Below are 23,282 nucleotides of genomic sequence, written 5' to 3'. Positions count from 1 at the left end.
ATTTTTATTTCATTTGATTGTCCACCATATATAATAATCCATATGATTAACAAACAATTAGAACATTTTAAGAATATGGGAATTGAGAATCAAACAAGTTTGAAAGAATGGAAAGCAAGAGTGATAGTCCTTGCACAATACAAAAAGGAAGCGCAGCCTCAACTTTTAGTATGAATGTTCCATTTGACTTGATAAATTTATTGTGGACTAAAAGTAGAAAAAAAATGAGAAAATAAGATATTTGCGCGAATCTATGGCACTGTTCCACTAGACAAAGCTCATGCACTAAAATATGTAACAATCATTAATATGAACTATATCATAAATGAATTACAATGTATACAAATGTCATATACATCATACATATTTGAAGTTCAAAGATAGCTATCTGATTATAAGATTATCACACTTACCCACTGCAAAGCAAAAACAAGCTTATCTTCAACAAGAAAAGAGACTTGCTGCCACAAGAAATCAACATTCCTTCAGCTTTTGTGCAAAATTAAATGAGAGAGAGCATTGTGTGATCTTGAAATTTTCCAAAGAAAATGCTCGTGTGTCGGTTGCGTAGCGTTTAAGAGAAACTAAAAATTGCTGATTGTGCCTCTTTCTACAAGGTCTTGCTCTGAGAAAATAGGAGTAGGCCGATTGGAGATGGATACAGGATTTCTGGCTGGACATGAGCTTATTACCTCAACTTGATGAGTTTACAGAAGACCTCACTATACAGGGAAATCAGGTCTCATGAAATTCTTCTTTTCTATCTTCCTCTTGAGAATAAATGGTGCTCAACTGTTGTTGCAACTACAAAACAATGGGTGGGAGAAAAATGAGGCGACTTAATTTTAAGAGCATCTTATATGCATACTCAGGCATCACATGATTCTCCGAAATTCCGCAAATACTTAGTTCTAGCAACTGAAAGGATTCAAACTATTTAAAAGCATGAAAATCTAACTATTCTTTATCATGTCCAATACACGTTAATTTATAGATTCCATAATAGAAGAATAGGCACTTGGCCATCATCGAGGTAATAGTTGCCGTCGAGTACTTTCTGTAATACTTTCTATGGAGTAAAAGGTAAGGCCATTATGAACAAATATCACACAACAACAGAGAATTGGGGGCATCTTGCAAACTTTGTGATAGAGAAACTTTCTTATCATATCAAAAGACTGAAATTACAAAATAAAGGCAGATGTGATCCACGTAGATGAAAATCTTCTCGTTTATTCTAGCGGCATCAAAGCAAACTTTGTGACCAACTAAAAAATAAAGTCTTTTATCCATTAGTGTCATTATTTTTCAACTAAAATATATTGTTTCTTTCGATATTCCTCTAAGGTGATCTTCTAAGAGAAAGGGGACAGGCTAGATGCTTGGAACTAGAACGTGGCATGGTGGAATCAAGTACTTAAACCAGGAGGGGATAAACTCAGTTGAAAGAGAGTGTTGAAGTAGGAGAATTTGGGAGGAGTGTGGAGAACGTATTGTTGCTATGTGACGTATTGTTGCTATATCACAAAGCATGGGAAACACTTGTTTTAGTTTATTAAGTCGATCATGTCCTTCTTTGCATGAAAAGGCAAATAAACAAAAGAATGTTTGTGATACTTGTGAGTTTGGCAAGTTTAGTAGAAGCTCTTATATCAGTTCCAAGAATAAGAGTTGTGACTTGTGATATTTTTGACTTAATACATTTTGATGTTTGGGGACCTTATTCTACAGGTTCTATGAATGATTATCGATATTTTGTGACTTTTATTGATTGTTTTTCTTATATTACTTAGTTATATTTGATGAAAAATAAGAATGATATGTTTGCTTGCTTTAAAGACTTCTACAAGGCAATCCAAAACCAATATGGTGCAGTAGTAAAAGTATTGATGTCTAATAATGAGACAAAGTATACTAACAAAGCATCTGGGAAATACTTGTCAACCCAATGGTTACAATATCAAATCACATGTCCAACATACTGACAGAAAATGAGGTAGCCAAAAGAAAAAAAAAACACCTAGAGGTAGCCAGGAGTATGATGATCGCAATAAATGTCCCGAAACACTTATGGAAGCAAGCACTTTTGACAGCTAAATTCATCAACAAGATGCCCTCAAGTGTGTTGGAATGAAAGTCTTTTTGTCAGATATTTAAAAGAGATGATAACAGGATCCTACCATTAAAAGTGTTTGGCTGTGTATGTTTTGTGAAGGATAACAAACTATCAGTAGAGAAGCTGGATCCTAGAGCTATGAAAATGTGTGTTCATAGATTATTCTGTTGGTATGTCTACTGGAGCCTGTTAGAGAAGAGACTTTGTGAGCGTGAATGTGTTATTTAAAGAATTTGAATTGTACTATACCTAGGAGATGATCTCACCCTTCAGTAAAAAAGCAGATATTAGAGATATAAGGTAAGGGGGGTGAGTAGCAATAGTGAGAGTGTGGTACACGTGGGAGCAATGCATTGTCTTGTGATTTGGATTGAATCAGTTGAGGAACCGAAAAATGAGAGTGAACCCAAAAGTGGTGAGATTCAGGCTGAAGGTGAGCTAAAAGTGTATAAACAAAGAAGAAGCTACATGAGGGAACAATGCCTGCAGTGCTACTTGTGTCATCTAGCCCCCAGTTTTCCTCAATTCTTGAGACACCTACACCATCCATCTCTAACTTAGAACGCCCAGGTGATATGATTCCTCCTTCTCCAAACCCCCCCAATTTTAAGGAGGACCTTTGACAACAATGCAGGAAATCATCCCTGTCATTTTGGGTGAGACCATGACATTACTAACTTTGTTCCGTATTCTAACATATCACATTTAATGGAGCATTTAGTACATTTTTGGATACTGACTCTATACCCAAGTTTTGGCAAGTTAATAATGAGGATCTTAAGTGAAAAATGACTATGCATGAAGAGCTTAAGGCTTTTGATAAAAAAGACAATATGAGAGATAGTGCCACTACTAGTGGGGAAAAAGATAGTTGGGTGTAAGTGGATTTTCACAGTGAAGCAAAATTCAGAAGGAAAGGTGGAGCAGTACAAAGCAAGACTAGTGGCAAAAGGGTATAGTCAGACATGAGATTGACTATGATGAGAAATTTGCATCAGTAGCAAAGATGAGCATAGTGAGGACAGTAATTTCAGTGGCAGTGAATGGTGTGTAGACGTTACACCAATTTTATGTGAAGAATGCATTTTTTCATGGTAAGTTACTGAAGGATGTATGTATGGAGATACTGTCAGGATTCGATATAGCCCAACCAGTGGGCAATGTGTATAGGCTCAGAAAGTCATTGTATGGCTTGAAACAGTCTCCTCTAGCCTGGTTTGACAAGTTTAGAAAGACTATGGTGGGAATGGGATATGAACTGATCAATGCAAACCATACAGTATTCTTTCGGCAACATTAACAACACACAAGTATACATGTGTATGTTTATGACACCATTATCACCGATGATGATGATGACGTAGAGATTGCCCAAATAAATGTAAGATTGGGAAATAAATTTGAGGTTAAGGAACTTGAACAACTCAGATACATTCTTGGGATTGAAGTGGCCCATTGACCTAAGAATAGTCTTGTTCTAAAGAAAATATGTACTAGATCTCCTCTTGAAAATAGACATGCTGGGTTGCAAACATGCAATCTCTCCAATTGATCAAAAAGCCAAGCTAAGTGCAGAAACAGGAGAATCAGTTGATCGTGAGAGATATCAAAGATTGGTGAGGCTTCTGATCTACTTATGTCACACTCGACCCGACATCTCTTTTGCAGTGAGCGTGGAAAGACGCTACAACGTGCATGATAAAAGGAAGGGTCATATGGATGTGGTTTATCGGATTCAGAGGTAACTGAAGAGTGCACCAGGAAAGGAGTCGATATTCAGGAAGAATGGGCATAAAGATATTGAGGGCTTTTTTGACGCTGACTTAGCGAATTGTGCAGATGATAGAATTTATCTCAGGATATTGCATGTTCATAGGGGCTAACTTGGTCTCTTAGAAGGTCAAGAAACAATCTGTAGTAGTGAGGTCAACAACAGAGGTAGAGTACAACTTCATGAACTTGGGAGTTGCTGAGATGATGTGGTTGAGATCCTTATTGATTGAGCTCAAGATGGACCAAGGAACTCAAATAAAGTTGTGGTGTAGCAACAAGTCAGCAATCAACATTGACAACAACAAAGTGCAACACGTAGAACCAAGCACATCTACATTGTTGGATTCTTCATCAAGGAAAAGCTGGATAACAAGCTACTGGAGTTAAGTCATGTAGCCACTAGAAAGCAAGTGGCGAACTGCCTCACTAAATGACTTAGTTCATTAGATTTGTCTAGCTTATGTGACAAGTTGGGCTTAGTGGATATCTTTTGCCTATCTTGAAGGGGAGTGTTTAATGTCTAGCCTCCCTCCATTGAACCAGAAGCTTTCCCCTCCAAACACAATCTTGTCACCATGAATTTCTCCTCCCCATCTAACTCATTCACCGCAAAGTATAAATCTTCCCACCCATGCGCACCTTCCCACTCGAAGATCAGTATCTTCAACTTCCTAACTCTAACATTTCCACCCCAAATTCCTCTGGCTCTATTGTTTTCCCCGATGTATTGAGGGTAAAACTCATTCCTTCAACCGTAGCCATATCCCCTCCCTACTCCTGATTCTTCTTGGTGCTCCTCCAAACCTCTGGCATAATCCCTTCACCATGTTTCGGTCCAACTGCCTCCATCGAAAATCTCTAATCCACCACTCCTTGGAGCCCTAGGAGGAGGTCCTTGATGGTGGATGCTTTCCTCCTCATAGTGCTCTCATCTTATCTCTTTTCCTTTTGATTTAGCCAACAAATCTCTAGTCGACCCTTGTGTAGGATTTACAAACTGAACCACCAGTGTGGTCATGGATTACATCTCAATAAGCTTCCTCAACATCCCCTCCAAGCTCTCGAATCAGTTGTTAATGGCAAAAAACCTTTCTCTATCCTGCATTTAAGTTGCCCCATTTCTTCCTCCAAATTCTTCTCCAAATCATCTATTTTCTTCGTTGCCATTAATTCTCGGACAAATTGTGATCATGAATTGTATGTAGTGATCCAGTAGGCTTCCCAGATAACTCAAAGCACGATTGTTTTGTGGGCCCCAATCCTGTCTTCCTGGCTAGCCCAAATGAAGCCCAAACTGCAACTGTAATGAGCGATGCGGTCGAATCTACGTGCGACGGCAACGAAGGCACTGTATGCTGCGATCCCATCACACCATTGTACTATGCAGTGATCCCGATGTCGCTTCTTCGTTGTTTCAAATCGCCATTGTATCGCGCAATTCAGTGGAGACGAAGGCACCTGCGTGCACCATGACGTTTCCCAGCTAGCTTCAATCGCGATTGTATTGTGAGATTAGCTAGATGTCGTGATCCCGAATAGGCTTCGTAGCTATCATGACTGTAACGCCGCGATCCCACATTGGCTTCTCGGCAATTGTGATGTAGTGAGATTAGGTTACGAAGGAGCGGCACAACTTAACCGTTACTTCCCAGCAAGCTTTTATAGCAATTGAATTGCAATTTTCGGCGCTGAAGGCAAGGAAACTCCTCTACGTAGCAATCTAAGCAGTTGATTTCCTAGAAATCGAATGTTATGATACCAATTTGTTACGATCAGACATCAAAATCAACACATTTTTATAGAAAAATTAAGGGAAACACAATATTTCTTCAATAAATCAAAAAACTCAACAAGAAAACAGAGATAAGCACCTACAATACTAAAGTTAGGCGATCTCTCTCAATTTCAACAATTCCAGTGGTAGAAAATCTCTCTCAAAATCTAAACCTAAGACTCAAAACTCAATCTTATGCATAACCCTAAGCCTAGACATAACAAGCCTATTTATACCCAACAATAATAATAATAAAAGACCAAATTGCCCTTAGACGTATAAAAGACAATTTTGCCCTTAGACTAGGCGCCCTCATAACACTTTGCTCTTTGGTGCAGTACAATGAATGCTCATCTTTTTAGAATGCTAGCAAAATCCAACTACATAGACTCGCATATATAGATAATGCACAGTTAACCTATTTTTGCCATTGTTCGAATATCTATTTCTTTATACTAAGAAGATTATCAACATGACCAAATCATTTGATACAAATTCCTTGGTTAAAAGGTTAAAAAAACAAACAAAGAAATAAAAATTACCATATTATGTTTTACTATCAATATTATTAAACACTTCTGATATCAATATGATATTCTCATATTGGGTAAAGTGTAGACGATTTAGAATATGAATATAGATGTGAGGTAAACATTTTGAGTTGTTTAGCTGTTCTTTTGGCGTGTAAAATAAAGGGACTACATGAGTTTTAACTTTATAGGTGTTGATATGTTGAAGTCAAATAGATGCAGGGTAATTCCATTGAAGAAATATAAAGAGAAAATGTAAGGTCGAACGGTTCAGTAACTAAGCCAGTAAAGCATAAATTATATACGGAATTTGAACAACTCACAAAAGTTATAACAGCACTAGTAAATGCAAACTATAGGATAATTTAAGCTAACAGATTGCATATAGGTATTAGTCCATATGAGAAACATAACAAATGCTGGTATAGTTTACAGGTCAACTAGAATCAATAGGCACCTATCCTATCAAAGAAGGCAAAAGGTAAAGACCGACATATGCTAAAGCAACTTACTTGAACGTGCTTCATCCTCATAGCAGTCAACTCATCAGTTAGGCTAATCATCCTGCAAGAAAAAAAAAAATTATCGGTATTTGGAGTACATAAATAAGTTATAAACAAAAATTATCATTACCATAAGGCATATCGCAACCTTTTGGGGGTTGTCCCACAATCATTCTTCTTAATGCATTGCTGTTTTTAGCTATCTAGTGAATTAGCTATACTTTAGTATAAATCGTCATAGAACAACTCCAACTTCATTTATAAACATTTTGTAAATTATATCATAAGTGTTCCCATGAATTCATTAGTGCTTCCAAACTTCACCATCAAAACAGTATATAAATTTTCATAGGCAATTCAGTTTCAATGAATAAACACCATCTCTCTATGATAAGAATGTTTAGAATAATTAGATAGATACAGTAATTTTTCCTCCAATCAAAGCAGATTCATAACCAAAACTGTTATGTCTGATGATTAAAAATAAAAGAAAAAAAGCCAAGGATTTATTTAGTGAGCTTTTGACTTCGTTGATCTTAGTTTGATACTTCGATGTACTTTCAAAAAACATTATTGAATAACAGTACTAATAGAAGATTTAAAAGTAGTAATAATATTAGAATAGTAGTAGTCAAGGTTATGAAAACCGAACTAGGCATTGAACTAAAAAAATAGAGAGGCATTCAACAATTCAATCTGAGTGGAAGCGAAGGTTGAACGGAATGACATAATAAATATTAAAACAATTTCACTATGATTAAATGATATAATAAAGATGAAAAAAAGATATTTACACCTAATATGCATAATCCTAATTTACAACACTTTACTCTTGAATATTTTGAATATAATTTAATTTCAAAATTTTAGGATATAATATTTTAATTATTTTCTCAACTTTAAATTTAGATATTTTATTATAGTGATTATATCAAAATAAAAAATTCCAAAATTAATTAATATTAAAAACGGATGATTCCTAAAAAATAAGCCTAGTTCACAAGTTCAACACCAATTTTAGACCATTTTGGCCAATACTATGCAAAAGTGATTTTGGATCTCAATTGTACTGGCTAGATGACCATTTAACAATTAAATCAATCGAACTGGCATATCTACTCCCGGTTTTTAAAACAATTATGATAATAGTAGTAATAATAATAATAATAATAACAAAAATAACAAAAATTCAGTTACATATTTCACAGTTCCAAACTTACTTGCCAATTAATTATCTTCTTAAATTACACAATTCCAAACTTAGTTGCCAAGTCATCCTTCCTAAATTACACAATGCCAAAATTGAGATTTCTCTATGTTTTCAAATCATGTTTTAACAGCTAAGCAAATTATTATACAACAAATTCAAGTAGATATTTCATATTTTTTATCAAGTACTTAGATTGAAGTACCACTGTGATGACTCATCAACATCATCATAATTAGCCTTATCCCAACAATTTGAGGTAAGTAGTATCTTGATGACTACTTAACATTTAGGATGATGAATGAAATTCTTGTAATCATAGAAAGTTGATTGCACTTATCAAACCTCAATTTTGCTTGTACATATTAGTTAGTCATTTTAACCTTTTTTTGTTTTTTAAGGAATAAAACATTTACATTAAAATGTCTGAAAGCCTTTAATAATTTCCTTTTTTTTATTTATACATTTGTAAGTTTGCCGAATGCCTCCATGTTCTCATCGTAATGCCTTATGGTGTTATGTTTTTAGTTGGTTTCTAAGTTAATTTTGCATATGAAAATCTCTTGAAAGAATACAACATCAACAGACATGAATCCTTTTTCTCTATTGCGTCCTATTTAGTGTCATATTTTCATTTAGTTCTAATAAATTAAGATCATTTTTTATAAGATAAGCCCAAGTCTTCCTAAGTTTACCTCTACCTTTCTTAACATAAGTCGAATCTAAAACATCTACTCTCCTAATTGGATCATCAGATGGTTGACGTTTAATGTGACCATCTAAGACGACTCTTTCTAATTTTGTCTATCACTGGAGCATGTGATGAAAATTTTAAATGTTGTACCACAGGCGAGAGATAATCTAAATAGAATAAAACTTATGAACAACATCCATCGTGCAAGAAAATAACTAATTAAAAAAATTAATCTTAACTAAATATACAAAAACATTTAGAGAAAGACATACGTGCATTAGATCAAATAAATTATCTAGTTTTCCAAAAGAATTTAACACATAACTCGGAGATATTGTTGAAGAGATTCCTAAAAGCTCGCTTGTTTTCACAATTAGTGCTGGTTTTAAAATTTTATGGAGTCTCAAAAAGGTCTTTGACAGTTGTAGGTTGTCTATTGTAATTATCTTGGTAAGACATATCTTCAAGTCGAGTACACAACAATTGGTCCCATGTGGGAATAAAAAGACTTGAGAAAAATATCTATATGTTCTTTACCGCTCTCATATCTTGGCAAACATATCTTCATGTCGAGTAAACAAAAATATTGTTGACTTGACAAAAATATTGTTGACTTGCCTGGTTTGGAGCTCAGAAATTTTAGCAAGCAGAAGACGCTCTCTTTCAGTAACAGTTGTATCAACCTGTAAAAAGTAAAGCAATTATTTACAGCTTACAGTTGTAATTTTCTCAAATGATAAACAAGGTGTCAGGCAATATAGTCAGAAGAATTAATCCAAGTACCATTAATCTCCTTCATCATATTAGAAAACAAAAGCAAAGGCCAAACAGGTTATTACGACTCTCCCAGGACAAATTAGTTTAAGTTACTCTCCAAATTTAATAAAATCGATGAATCTTTTACATCATATAAACTTAGTGTTTTAACGTCAATAGAGAAACCGTAAGTTAAAAGAGCTTGGAAGATTCATATACAAAATTCCTATGCATTTACATATCTAGCACCTAAACATTAATTTTTACATAGATACCCTTTACCTATACAAGAAAATGAGCAATCCAGTATTTAGAAGTCAAAATGATGGTACTTTTGATGTGATATGAAATATTTGGGTGGTATGGATGTAAAAAATAAAGTTTGCTAAATATGTAAGTACATAAGAATTTAGTGGTATGTATGCAAATGCCCCAAAGAGCTTTTACTTTCATCAGATATTCTGAGTTTTTAAAGTTCGACCAGTGCCTAAAACAACAATAGGAAAACAGCCAGGAAAACTAGGCGTGGTTGATCCTGCAGTTCGTCCTTAGAAAAATTGAAGAAAACAGACTCACCAACTTTCAATGCCAGATAGAATCCAAAGGCTGAGAAATGGAATAGGAGTGTGGAGATGTCTCTGAGTCTTAAGATACATCAAAAAGCAGTATTGTGACTTTCAGAGTGGAGTTGGTTGCATATAAGCAATAAGCATCTGCAAATATTACTTGGGTGGAGTTTAGATGCACTTTTTAAGAGTATTCCCACCACATTAAATGGGGAGTTTAGAAACATCAAACAAGAGGAAATGCTGGCACATACTAATCATGTGATATTTGCGTATGGCATTATGAAATGCACTGCCCACATTAGTTGTGTCCTAAGGCGCTGAGTTCAATACGCTAGTAACTGTGTGTTTTTAGCAAGTATATTGTCTTTGCAGTGCACCACACTTTATTTCACCATTTTATTGCTTAAAATTATTGTTAATATTTTTAATTTTGACTTTTAAATTCATTTTATTTTCTTTTTTATTAAGGCTTTACTATCATTTACATGATAAATCACAGACTCACTCAAGCTGTGATGTGGGAGCCTCCCGCAGGGGCATTTTTGCAACTCCTGCTATAGTACTGCTACAACACCGGAAATTGGACTAGATGCGGAAAAGCTCATAGCAACTTGGGAACGATAAAAAAACAAATTTAGACCAGCTGATATTCCTTACGCGGATTTAGCACCTAATTATCTAGGGCATATATATTTGATTCCAATGTTTAGGTTTTCAGTATTCTTGGTGTTTTTTTTCTTTTTAGGGCAGCCATAATCATCTAGGTTTTCTCTTCTAGGGCTATATTTGAGGGTGATTGATGCTCCGACTGTATCTCGTTCTGAGGTGGTGACTCTTCTGCAAGGGTCAAGTGGTGCTTCGGCTGTATCTCACTCCCGATGCGGGGTTATCCTTCTTCAACTCCTCCACATCCCTCTCAATTCGCTACCGCACTCCTCGTTACAACCACCTCCCGACTGTCTTCCTGCAAGTCCTACTCTCCCAACTACCGATTGCTCAATATCAGTCATCTAGAATCATTCCTATCGCACCCCTGCTATCGTCCCTGCCCACCGCAACCTTCCCTCCACCTTCTCCCAGCCTTCTCCCTCGTTGACACAAACTTGTAAGTCTCTTGCCTTACTGTCCACTGATGTCCCCACCGCTCGAAACATTACCTCCACCTTCTCCCAAGCTTCTGTCTTGCTATTGCAGCCCGTAAGCCCCTCGCCTTACTGTTCACTGTTGTTCCAGCGAATAGACTCACATCCCTACGGCCTCGCTGCTGTTCCAACACTTCCCCGACACTGCCATCATCGTTCTAGCCACCCAAGATCATATTCCTCATGTCGCCCAGTTGTTGTTCCAACCGCTGGAACCACCTCCCCGAAGCCAAGCTGCTGTTCCCACCGGCTCAGAATCGTTCCAAGCTTTTGTTTCTTCACTACCCAATCCACCCACCCCCTTTCAACCGCTTTTCCAAGCACATTTCGGCCACCGACGCCACCCTAGATCCACCCTAGTTAATTGTGATGTGTTTATTGCTATTTAAAATTGCCAGGAATCACATTGTTGTATTTTCTCTTTTAAATGTTCTGGTTTAAACTCCTATTTACTTTCAGTAATAATATTTACTTTTCTTCTTGTGTTTTGGGTTAGCTTGGGTAGCATTTGATATCATAGCTAACCTAATCCTATGACACGAGCTTTGGAGGCAGGAAGTGGGGTTTAGAGACTGACTGAACCAGCTGACAAGATATCCACCTCTGTGCGTTTGTTTGCTGCCCTTCGCTTTCCTTTTCTGGTTTCCGCCCAAACCCTTTCCAATATATCTCCTAGCTAGTATATATTTGTTGCTTTGCTTGTTTAGGGTTAGCTTTTAATTAATTACATATTTCAGGTTTCTGTCAAGATAGCGACCGACTTAAATTTTCCCCTTAGAAGGCAATACACGAGGGACTAAGAAGTGCTCCGGTTGTATCTCTCTCCAGAGGTGGTGATTACTTCCTCTTGTTGCCCTCCGCCTCCTCCCACATCACTCCTTGCCGCCATACCTCACTGCAGTCAACCTCAACAATACTCGGATTGCTGTTTCCTGCAATCTTTAGCCTACTAGCAACTTCCCCCTCCCTTTCAGCTTTGCTGCCGCCCAAGCCACACCTCATTACTGCTATTCCAGCCAACCCACCGTGCCACTGCCCCCCCACCCCCTCCCGGGACAAGTGATCACCTCCTCCCTGCTATTTTGTTGCTATCCACCTCAACTCCTCGTTGGATAACACCCTACTTGTTGTCCCTGCATTTTCACAGCTCCCCCTCAATGCCACTAACACCTATCGCTACCGCCACCCTCGCTAGTTATTCTGAACCCCTTAGCCGACCCCCATCACCAATGTGATATACTTTAGTGGTGTTGCTTGTGTCTTGATATTGCATTTCTTCTTTTAAGTGGGTTTGTTGTAACCGTTTATTTGCTTCAAGTAATAATATTTGTTGTTCTACTATGGTTCGGGTTAACTTCGGAATCATTTGATATCAGAGCTAGCATAACTCTAGTCATACACTATGGTTTCCTAGCATCCACCTTAATCCTCCACCAAAAAATTTATTTCCTATTTCCAAGCCATAGCTATACTTTGACCTGACCCTATTTCCCCTTACTGATTTACAAAATCAGCAACCCTAAATTAATTTTTTTCACCCTCTTTTTCCTCCAAACTCTAAACCCTATCTATGCCACCAAGGAGATACATGCTCGAGCATAATCTGGTAAAAATACATCAAGATATTTGCCGACTACAGTAGAGGCTAGCGTATATTAAGGATGACACCCATTAGACACTTACCCTCGATGGTGGCAGGGAAAGTCGAAGAGGAGAAAAGGAAGAGAATTTAAACTCATTCCATATAGAAGATTTTAGTGATGAAGATGAAAGACAACAGTGTTTTGGAATCCAGTATCAAAGGAGGCCTAGAGAGGAGACATCAGTTGGACACAGAGACCACGGAATCAATGTGACTTTACCAGAGTTTGTGGGAGGTATAGATCCAAATAAATTTCTCGATTTGTTGCAATCTGTTAAATATAAAGATGTGTCAGAGGATTAATGGGTAAAATTAGTTGCTATCAAGTTGAAAAAGAGCGTCTTTTTATGGTGGGACAACTTATAGCGATAGAAGAAAAGTCAGGACATCAATAAAATTACAAAGTGGGAGAAAATGAAGAAAGCAATGCAAAAGAAATACTTTCCACCTCCTTACCACCACGACATGTTTTTGAGGCTCCACCGCTTGCAACAGCGAGACCTTTCAATGGAGGAGTTTTTAGCTCAGTTCGACCACTTACAGATGAAATGCGAGATGAAAAAGCCAGAGGAACACACTATAGCCCGGTATCTTGAGGGTCTGGAGCCTATTATTAGAAATGTGGTACAGTTGCAACTATATTGGTCAATTGAAGATATTCAAACCTTAGCATTGAAAGTGGAAATGACCTAGAAACAGAGCAGGCCACCGCCACGACCAGCCACGCAGCCACCCCACAATTAAAGACATTAGCAGGGCACGCCTTACGGAGTGGAGAAAGCTGGGTTGGATAAGGATAGAACCACCCTCGATGAGAAGAAACCTAAGAAGAGTAGCACACATCTTCAATCCACATCAGAAAATGCTTCAGATGCCAATACACATTGCCTTCAGCTGCCCGACGAGCCGAGTTACATCCTTTACTAAGAGAGTGTCATAGAAGAGATTAGCGACGAGGAGAAAGCCAAGAAACAGAGGGAGGTGCATCACCTGCCACCGAATGAAGGAGAGACATTCGTGGCTCGTTGGGTCCTACATACCAAGGATACGAGAGATTCACAGTGGCTTCGTCACAAATATTCTACAGTTGTTGTTCAGTTAACGGAAAGGTACGCAGCCTCATTATCAATGAAGGAAACAAAACAAATGGTGGAGAAGTTGGGCCTCATGACTCAAAGACACTGCTAGCCATATTCTCTAAAATGGCTAAAAAAGAAAAACAGGATCAACATTGACCAGAAGTGCTTGGTGGAGTTTTTGATTAAGAGACAACTGCATGATCAGATATGGTGTGATGTGGTTCACCTTTTTTTGGGGAGACCGTGGCAATTTGATTGGATTACTCAACATGACAAATTCAAAAACACATATTTCTTCGCTAATAATAGGAAGTGCATAGTCCTTCTCTCCTCAATGGAGCACAAGGTCACAAGCGCCCTTGTCAGCAGAGAAGCATTAGTGAGACCAAATTTGGTGCAACACGAGATGATAGGACTGAGACACTAGCTCCAAATATGTAGACATTTCAAGATATTACAGTCAAGACCTTACCACCAGCACGACCACCATGCAGGGAGGTTCAGGTTACCCCCACTTCAGACTAGTTAAGCTGATCGAGGATTACTTTAGGAGTATTCAACAAAAAAAGCGAGATACATAGACTCAATTCAATTCAATAGTAGACTTCTCAAAAATTGGACCGATGTGACAGTTTGCTCATTATTTGGAAAAGATCCTCAAGTGCCTTGGAGGACGTTGCAGTCGCCAGTGGGATCCAGGTGCTACTAAGACTACAAACAAAGAACCAGAAGCTTTGACGAATGAAGTTGAAGCACCCCCAACCCTGAGACTGACATGGGGATTTGAAGGAGGGAAGCGTGGATTGGAGACCGACTGAATCGGCTAGCCGGCCAAACCGGCTAGGATAGCTCCTGGTCCATCCCCCACCTGGACTAGCTAGTCTTCTTACGAGCAAGAGATACCGCGCCTCCCCACCTCCGTGCCTTTGGTTGCCGCCCTTCACCTTCCTTTTCTGGTTGCCTCCAAAAGGGAAAGCCTCTCCTTCCTATTTTATCTCCAAGCTAGTATACAGGTGTTGTTTTGCTTGTTTAGGGTTAGCTTTTGATTAATTCCTGTTTTTAGGTCCAAGTAAGGTCAGCTGTCGACGTCCATTTTCCTCTCTAAAGGTTGTATCTGAGGGATTGGGTGACGCTCCGACTGTATCTCTCACCCGATGTGGTTATTTTCTTCCTCCTATTCTCCTCTGCATCCTCCCACATCACTCCTCATTGTACCTCGCTGCAGCCACCTGCAACAGCACTCATATTGTTCTTTTCTACAGTCTTTAGCCTACCAGCCGCCTCCACCTCCCTTCCAGCATTGCTGCCCCCCAAACCACACGTACCTGCTATTCCATCCCACCCACTGTGTCGTTGCCACCCAAGACAGTCAGGGAACACCTTCCTGTTGTTTCTCCGCTATCCACCACAATTCTTCATTGCCACCACCCAAGATAGTAACCTACTGTTCCTACTTTTTGTCACCTTCCCGTCACGCCAATAGCACCCCCTCGCTTTTGCCACCTTTGTCAATCATTCTGACCCCCTTAGCCGATCCTCACCCCACTTGAAATCCACTTTAGTGGTGTTTGTTTGTGTCGTGTTATTGTATTTCTCCTTTTAAGTGTGTTAGTTATAACCAGTTATTAGCTTCAAATAATAATAATTGTTATTCTAGTATGGTTCGGGCTAACTTCAATATCACCCTAGTCCCATCTTAGGGTTTCTAGCATCCACCCATATTAAACCCACCATCACACAAAAATCCTTCCCTTCGTTGATTTTGTTAAAGGCCACACAATTTTTCCTTCCCACCCTACATCACCCCCACACCTCATCTCACCTAACCACACTTGAACCCTAATTATGTCACATAGGAAACAACAATTGAACGTCGATCAATAGTTTATCATGGAATAAATACAGTGGTAGCTCCGTTAATTGTTACGACTCAATAGAAATGAGGAAAGGAGACCATTTGAATGGGCACTCGAAGCCATAAAGGAATGAAGTAAATCTCTTAAATCTTGCGATTTCCAAGAAGGAAGAAACTCAACCCCAAAAATTTAGCCTAAAAATATGAGAAATCAGTATTTTAAAGTAAATGTAGATTTGTTATATTTCGACGGCCAAATGGATCCGGATAAGGTAATTGAGTGGCTCTGGACCTTGAAATACGTCTGAGGGTCATGACGTCCCACTGAATTGAATGGTGAAACTAGCTGCCAACAAATTAAGGAAGAGTGCATCTTAGTAGCGGACGAACTTTAAGATTCTTTGACATTGAGAAGAGAAGAGTACCTACCAGCTCACAAGAAACCCGATGTTCAAAACCTAGTTTTAAAAGTGGAGAGATCACATCATCAGACGGCCACCACATCTTAAAGACAGAGTTCAATGTGTTGTGAAAAAACGATGACAATAAAACGAAAAAAACCAGATCGAGAAAAATTCTCAAAACAAAAAACACAGCGAAACACACAGATTTACGTGATTCGGCAAATTGCCTACGTCCACGGAGCTGCAGAGGATTTTATTACTTGAGGAATTACACCCGTCAATCACCTCGACGATTACAAGAAACTCTTTCTCTCTCCCTCCCTCTCTCCTCCCCTTCTCTCTCTAAATCGAGAGTCACTTGAGAAATAGTAGCCAAGCGGAGAACGTTACATGCAATTCCCTGCTGCCTTTAGCTTCAGCCCTTTAGCTTCAGCCCTTTAGCTTCAGCCGAAGGATTTTGGTGGTCATAAATTAGCTTTTCACTAAGCCATTACTTATAGAAGCTTTAAAGACCCATTTAAGGCAAGCTGTCAAATTCCTTCCTACTGTGCACGAAAGCAATACAAGCTAAGAAGATTAATAGGGAAAAGCTCATGCTTTGCAAATCCTTCTTCTTCCTTAAATGGTCTAATATGACTCATTAAGGAAGCAACTTTTAATTAGCTGGCTTTTAATTAGCTAATTCCAAAGGAAGCAACGGAGGAAATATGGAGAAAAAAATATTAAGCAATATTAATTAATATTGCTTTCCTCAATTTACCAACAAGAGAAAGGCGGGAGAATCCATAGAAGAAGAAGGTTCCATAGACGCCAAAATTGCCAAATCAAATCGTGGACCGAACTCCACAATACCCAACAATTCTCCCACTTGGAGAGCGGGACACTAAATGCATCGTCCCCTAACTGCATCGTTCTTTTCCTCAAATATGATATCCTCCACCTCTGCAACTCAAACCTCCGGTCTTCATGCCAGAAGACCAGTTGAAGTCGAGCACAACTTTAGCTTATCAAGAGTAACACCCTCAGCTGATATATCAGCATAAACACAGTCTTGTACCTCCAAGCACTTTCCTTGATTATTCTTGTATCTGCTAACAACTCTCACTGCATGAGCAATATCATGCCTCAGCTGAAGGTCTTTTTCAACAAGTGCAATCTTGTACCTCTTACCGCCATCAAACGCAGTCTTCACTCGATACACCCACTTGTTATGCAATGTCTTCTTTCATGATGGAAGTTCTGCCAGCTCGAACTTTTATCTTGCAAGACTTTTTTATAGCTCTGTGGTTCTCCACCATATGTCCGTACAAAATTCAATTTTTTTGTCTTTGGCGCTCTGCCACCTTTCAGGAAACTCACCTTTCAGGAAATGCCACCTTTCAGGAAACTGACTCTATTCTGCTTCCCCATAATGCACCTCTGGCTCATGGTTTCATGCCTGAGTAAACCTGCAGTCATATATAGTGTGTCAGTTTTCTTACCCCGAGCTAGTACTAATGCTCCTTTAGTAACCTTCCAAGTACTATCTGAGAACACTACTGAATGACCACCCTCATTGAGTTGCCCTACAAAAATGAGGTTTTTCTTCAATTCAGGAACGTGCCTGACTTTTTGCAAAATTCACTTGCTCTTGTTAGGGAGTGCAATATCAACCACGTCCAGAGCTTTTCTATCAGCCAGATATACCTTCCCAACGTTGCCTGCAACATAATTCCGCATTAACTCCCGATGGGAAGATGTATGGAAGAAAGCCCCTGAATCCAGTATCCAGTCATCAACAAAACTGTGAACCGCCAACAATAGCACATCATGTATTTCATCAGTTACAACATTTGCGTTATCATTCTCCTTCTTGAGATTTCTGCAGTTCCTTTTTATGGGGCCAACTTTGCCACAATTCCAGCAGGTTGTCTGCTGACCAGACTTTGATTTTGATCTTCCTCTGTTTGAATTCCTGTCCCGTGATCTCCCTCTAGAATCAACAATCAGTGCCGAACTCGAACTCGAGGTCTCGTCAGAATCTTTCCTGCGCACCTCCTCAACCAAAATCAAATCACGTATATCATCATATTTCAATTTGCAGAATTACCTGCAGAATTGTTAACTGTCATCCTCATGGCTTCCCAGCTATTTGACAATGAAGCCAACAATATCAGCGCACGAATCTCATCATGAAAATCAATTTCAACAGATGACAATTGATTAGTGCTATTATTTAACTCATTCAGGTGTTGAGCAACAGACACACCTTCCGCCATCTTCAGGTTGAATAACTTTTTCATCAGGTGCACCTTATTATTCGCTTATGGTTTTTCATACATGTCTGATAAAGCTGCCATGAGATCTGCAGTAGTCCTCTCCTTGATGACGTTATGGGCAATGGATCTTGACAAGGTTAATCGAACAATCCCCAGAACTTGTCGATCCAACATATTTCATTCCGCCTCGTCCATCTTTTCCGGCTTCTTTCCGCAGGTGAAGTTTCTTCCCATAGAGGTAGTCCTCTATCTGCATTCTCCAGTAACTAAAATCTGTGCCATTGAACTTCTCGATCCCTGATGTCATCACTTCGTCTCCGCCCATCGTTTTCTTTCAGTCTCGAACCAAGACTCTGATACCAGTTGTTGTGAAAAAACGACGACAATAAAGAGAAAAAAATCAGATCGAGAAAAATTCGCAAAACAGAAAACACAGCGAAACACACAGATTTACGTGGTTCGGCAAATTGCCTACGTCCATGGAGCTGCAGAGGATTTTATTACTTGAGGAATTACACCCGTCGATCACCTCGACGATTACAAGAAAAAACACGCTCTTTCTCTCTCACTCCCTCTCTCCTCCCCTTCTCTCTCTCTCTCTAAACCAAGAGTCACTTGAGAAATAATAGCCAAGCGGAGAACGTTACATGCAATTCCCTACTGTCTTTAGCTTCAGCCGAAGGAGTTTGGTGGTCACACATTAGCTTTTCATTGAGTCATTACTTATAGAAGCTTTAAAGGCCCTTACTTATTCAATCACCATTTAAGGCAAGCTGTCAAATTCCTTCCTACTATGCACGAAAGCAATACAAGCTAAGAAGATTAATAGGGAAAAGCTCATGCTTTGCAAATCCTTCTTCTTCCTTAAATGGTCTAATATGACTCATTAAGGAAGCAACTTTTAATTAGCTGCCTTTTAATTAGCTAATTCCAAAAGAAGCAACGGAGGAAATATGGAGAAAGAAATATTAAGCAATATTAATTAATATTGTTTTCCTCAATTTACCAACAAGAGAAAGGCGGGAGAATCCATAGAAGAAGAAGGAATTAAATAAAATTTAATTACCTTCCATAGACGCAAAAAATGTCAAATCAAATCATGAACCGAGCTCTACAATACCCAACACAATATCAGGATCTTACAACAAGAACACATTGAGGGGAACATCCAAGTAGGCATTATTTGAGGAGAAATTGATTTAGAGTAAAGAATAGTTGGAACGAACCAGTATTCCTAAATCTAACCCAACTAACAAGTGTTTTAAGTGTCATGGATTTGGACATATTGAATCAGAATGCACAACTGGAGAAATGATCTATTTCAGCGATTAGGGTGTCGTTCAAGAAATGCATAATGACACAACAGACATTGAAGAAAATGAAGACATAAAAGATATGTAATACTGTCAGCTAAGAAGAAAGAGACATCATCGAGTCCATTTGAAACCAGGAGAGAGATTTCAGTTGAGTAAACAATAGCTATTCTAGAAAGTAGTGACTTAGAGGTAATAGACGTCCATGTAGAGTATGAGATTGTGGTGCGTCAAATTATCATTTTGCAAGTGTTGAGAGAAACATCAACACAACTTGCATTGGAATAAAAAATGGGGATGAGCATGAGAAGCAATTATCGGGCACAAGGCAACCTAAAAAAAGACCTAACTCACACAATACAACACACACAAAAACCCAAAGAAGCAAAGATACATAAAGATAAAAAACCAAAAATCCACAAACAGGCGCAAATGTGCTAGGGATATCCCACTTTAGTTCTTCCTCTACCTCTAGTTCTCGGAAGGGAGCCAGCTAACAAATTGGTAAGGTGCGTACCATTACCCGAAGTAACCAAAGTATCATCTATCAGATTTTTGAGCTCAAGTATGTCTTCATTCTTCTTCTTCCGCTTGGATGTGTAGACCTATCATTCCTCATCTGAGAATTGACTCAATTGATCAATGGATTGATCCAAAGGTGCCCGGACAGGTGTAGGATTATGCACATCATGATCCCCTTGAGTCTGAGTAGCATTGACATCTTTCTGGACCTGATGAGGCGGTAGTAAAGCAGCAGAGGTATTTTCACCTGTAATATTAGTGATACGTTCTAGGGCAGACGGAGTATGAAGAATCTCCCTCGCCTTCACGATAGGAGGTTCCAAAGACGGGGGAGCTACAATAATGTGTGGAGACTAAATGGTTGATATATTGCCTGTAGGAATAATGACGTCTTCGGGTGTATCCTTTTGATGATCGATAGTGTCAATAAATTGGAGCTGATCAGGAGGAGTTGGAATCACTGTGTCTAGCAGAGCACTTTATTTTTTTGGTCTGAGGTAGGGATGTAGATGATGACATTGAGAACTGGAGTGGCCGAACATACGACAGTTCGAACAATACGAAGAAAAATACTCAATCTCTATCTTTTGCTAATATCTATGATGCTGTGTGCCCAACCAAATTTTCTCAGAAGTGGAAGAAGTAATGTCTCTTTCAACAAATACACTAGTTTCAGATGGACGGGAAAGATTAAAGGTAGGAATATAGAAAGATTAAAAGTATGAATATCCGTCTTAAATGGCTTACCATAAGCTGAGACAATAGAATACAACATTTTTTGAGAAAAATAATAAAATTTCAGACTAGAAAGGTGAATCCAAACCAGAATGATTGACGGCTCCTGTGTTTCTTTGGGAGGGGAGTGGTCAAAATCCACAGACCATTTCAGAATTTTTATTTCTCTGTTATCAATCCATATTATCTTTCTAGCAAATAAGCGCAATTATCCTTTGTACAAATAAACGTGTATAATCTTCTTCATTATTAATTTGAATAAGAACGTGTCTCCCATCTAAAAGTCCAATTTTCCACTCCCCAACAAGGTGCATAAGTTCAAATTCCTTGCGAATAAGCTTTATTTTTGGATGACCATATAGATTTTTCCAAACCAAATTCAGACGACAAGAGGAAGCAAGTTGAATACCTTCAACTTCTGTAAAAAAGATGACAGACTTCCCATTTTTCCTACCAGGTTGCTTGATGTCCTCCTCCCACTCAAACGAAGGAGGAAAAGAGCACGATTTAGGTGTACCTGAGGTGTGGACACCAGCGAGGGCAGCTGCGTACGATCTGTCTGAAGCCATCCTCAAAACAAAGGTGTGGCGTTAAGAAGAAAATGGGGAAAAATGACAAAAAGAAGCTGGAAAGGAGAACACCGAGAGTCGCACTGCAGAGGAGGAAGCGTAGACCGAAGAAGTAGAAAAGGAGAACACCGGGAGCCGCACAGCAGAGGACGGGAAGGAGCCGCGAGAGCTGCTCGCGAGACGGGTTCGTGAGACGGGACACAAAACTCGCAAGACCGAAAGACAGCCACAGAGGCACCCGCGAGACGGGAAGCCACAGAGAGCCGCACCGCAGAGGAAGCCGAGAACTCTCGAGCCGAGAAAGCTTGCGAGATGGGAAGGTAGCGCCGCAGATCGCAAGATGCAGTGAGACGATGTGAAACAGAAAAGATGTCGCCGTAACAGTAGCTAGGGTTCACCATCAGGTGAAACCCTAGTAGAGTCGAGCAGAAAGGAAGACGAAGCCATATGCGAGCTGCTCGCGAGACGGGTATATATATATATATATATATATATGTATATATATATATATATATACATACATACATATTCGACCTCCTGAGTTAACCCTGCAGAGGGAGGTCCAATGCCAGAGATGAGACTCTTTTGTGCCACTTTTGGAAGTCTATATTGAGTTAGTGAGGTGTTAAAATCAGTTTAGTAGTATACCAACCAACAGAAGATCACGGGATGGATGAACCACAGTGTTAGAAATCACTTTAGTACCTTTGTTGGAGCAAACATTCTACAGTAGGACCCAGGTCCTTTCTGAGAAGATGAGATCTCTCTGAAGTGGTTAGTGTGATCAAGCCCTGTCATAGATATAGTTTCGAGTGGATTACTTCTAACATACTTGTTTATCAGATACTTCCAGCCGAGCACGAGTGGGAGAAGCAAATTAGAGCTACTTGCTTAAGATTTGGCTCGTGAGAATGTACACCGTTATGCAACTCCAACTCAAGTTATGCCGAAGTGAATGGACACTTATTCTATCAGAATGTGCTATGGAATGACAATGCCTATAGAATTTAATCTATCAGAAGCTTGCAACATTTCACTACCATTAAAGAGGTTGACCTGACAACTATAAGAAAATAAAAGTTTCGATAGATGTCGTTTTAGATTTAATTACTCTTGACATACTTGTTTATCAGATACTTCCAGCCGAGTATGACTGGGAGAAGTAGATTATAGTTTTACTTGCTCGAGATTTAGCTCGCTAGAATCAGCGCTGTTATGCAGCTCCAACTCAAGTTATGCCAAAAGTTGATAGATACTTATTCTATTGATATGTGCTTTGAAATAACAAAGCCTACAGAATTTGACTTACCGGAAGATTGCAACATTAGTGCTACCTTTAAAGGACAGACCTGACTAATATGAGAAAACAAAAGCTTCGATAGATGAGGCCGAAGCTCCCCAATCCCGGAAGAATGACACGGGAGTACCCTGCATGGGTGTTTTTGCGGCCCCTGCTATAGTAATGCTACAGTACCGCGAATTGGACTGAACGCGAAAAAGCTCATAGCGACCTGGGACCAATCAGAAAATTGAATTGAGGGCGGATGACCTTCCTTGCGAGGATTTGGCATTTCCTTTCAACAATATCTTAATTACCACAGCTTATATATTTAATTTCTATGTTTAGGTTTTCAGTTTTCTTCCAGAACAATGTTCAGCGTCTAAGTTATCGCTTCTAGGGCTGTATCAGAGGGCGAGTGGTGCTTCGATTATATCTCATTTAGGTTTTCAGTTTTACTTGACCAAATGGTGTTGCGAATGTATCTCGCTCCCGAGAAGGGATTATCCTTCTCCAACTCTTCTGCATCTCTCCCGCCACACATTCTTCCTCATTGTAGCCG

At 39.1% G+C, this 23,282-nt stretch overlaps 1 protein-coding gene across 3 annotated transcripts in view; it reads right to left on the bottom strand.

The window, feature by feature from the left end:
* Nucleotides 1-243: 243 nt before the first annotated feature.
* The window catches only part of LOC110028777 (serine/threonine-protein kinase BLUS1-like), a 92,607-nt gene continuing 69,568 nt past the window's right edge, over nt 244-23,282 (bottom strand). For all 3 annotated transcript variants that reach the window (XM_020730763.1, XM_020730764.1, XM_020730765.1), the window contains exons 20-22: nt 9,216-9,280; nt 6,706-6,757; nt 244-804 (exon numbers count right to left, since the gene is read on the bottom strand). In XM_020730763.1, coding sequence (XP_020586422.1) covers nt 736-804; nt 6,706-6,757; nt 9,216-9,280 — 186 coding nt within the window. In that variant the 3' untranslated portion in view covers nt 244-735. The remainder of the gene's footprint in view (nt 805-6,705; nt 6,758-9,215; nt 9,281-23,282) is intronic.

Source organism: Phalaenopsis equestris, unplaced genomic scaffold, assembly GCF_001263595.1.
Source record: "Phalaenopsis equestris unplaced genomic scaffold, ASM126359v1 Scaffold000531, whole genome shotgun sequence".
NCBI lineage: Eukaryota > Viridiplantae > Streptophyta > Magnoliopsida > Asparagales > Orchidaceae > Phalaenopsis > Phalaenopsis equestris.
This window is presented reverse-complemented; position numbering and strand designations above follow the sequence as displayed.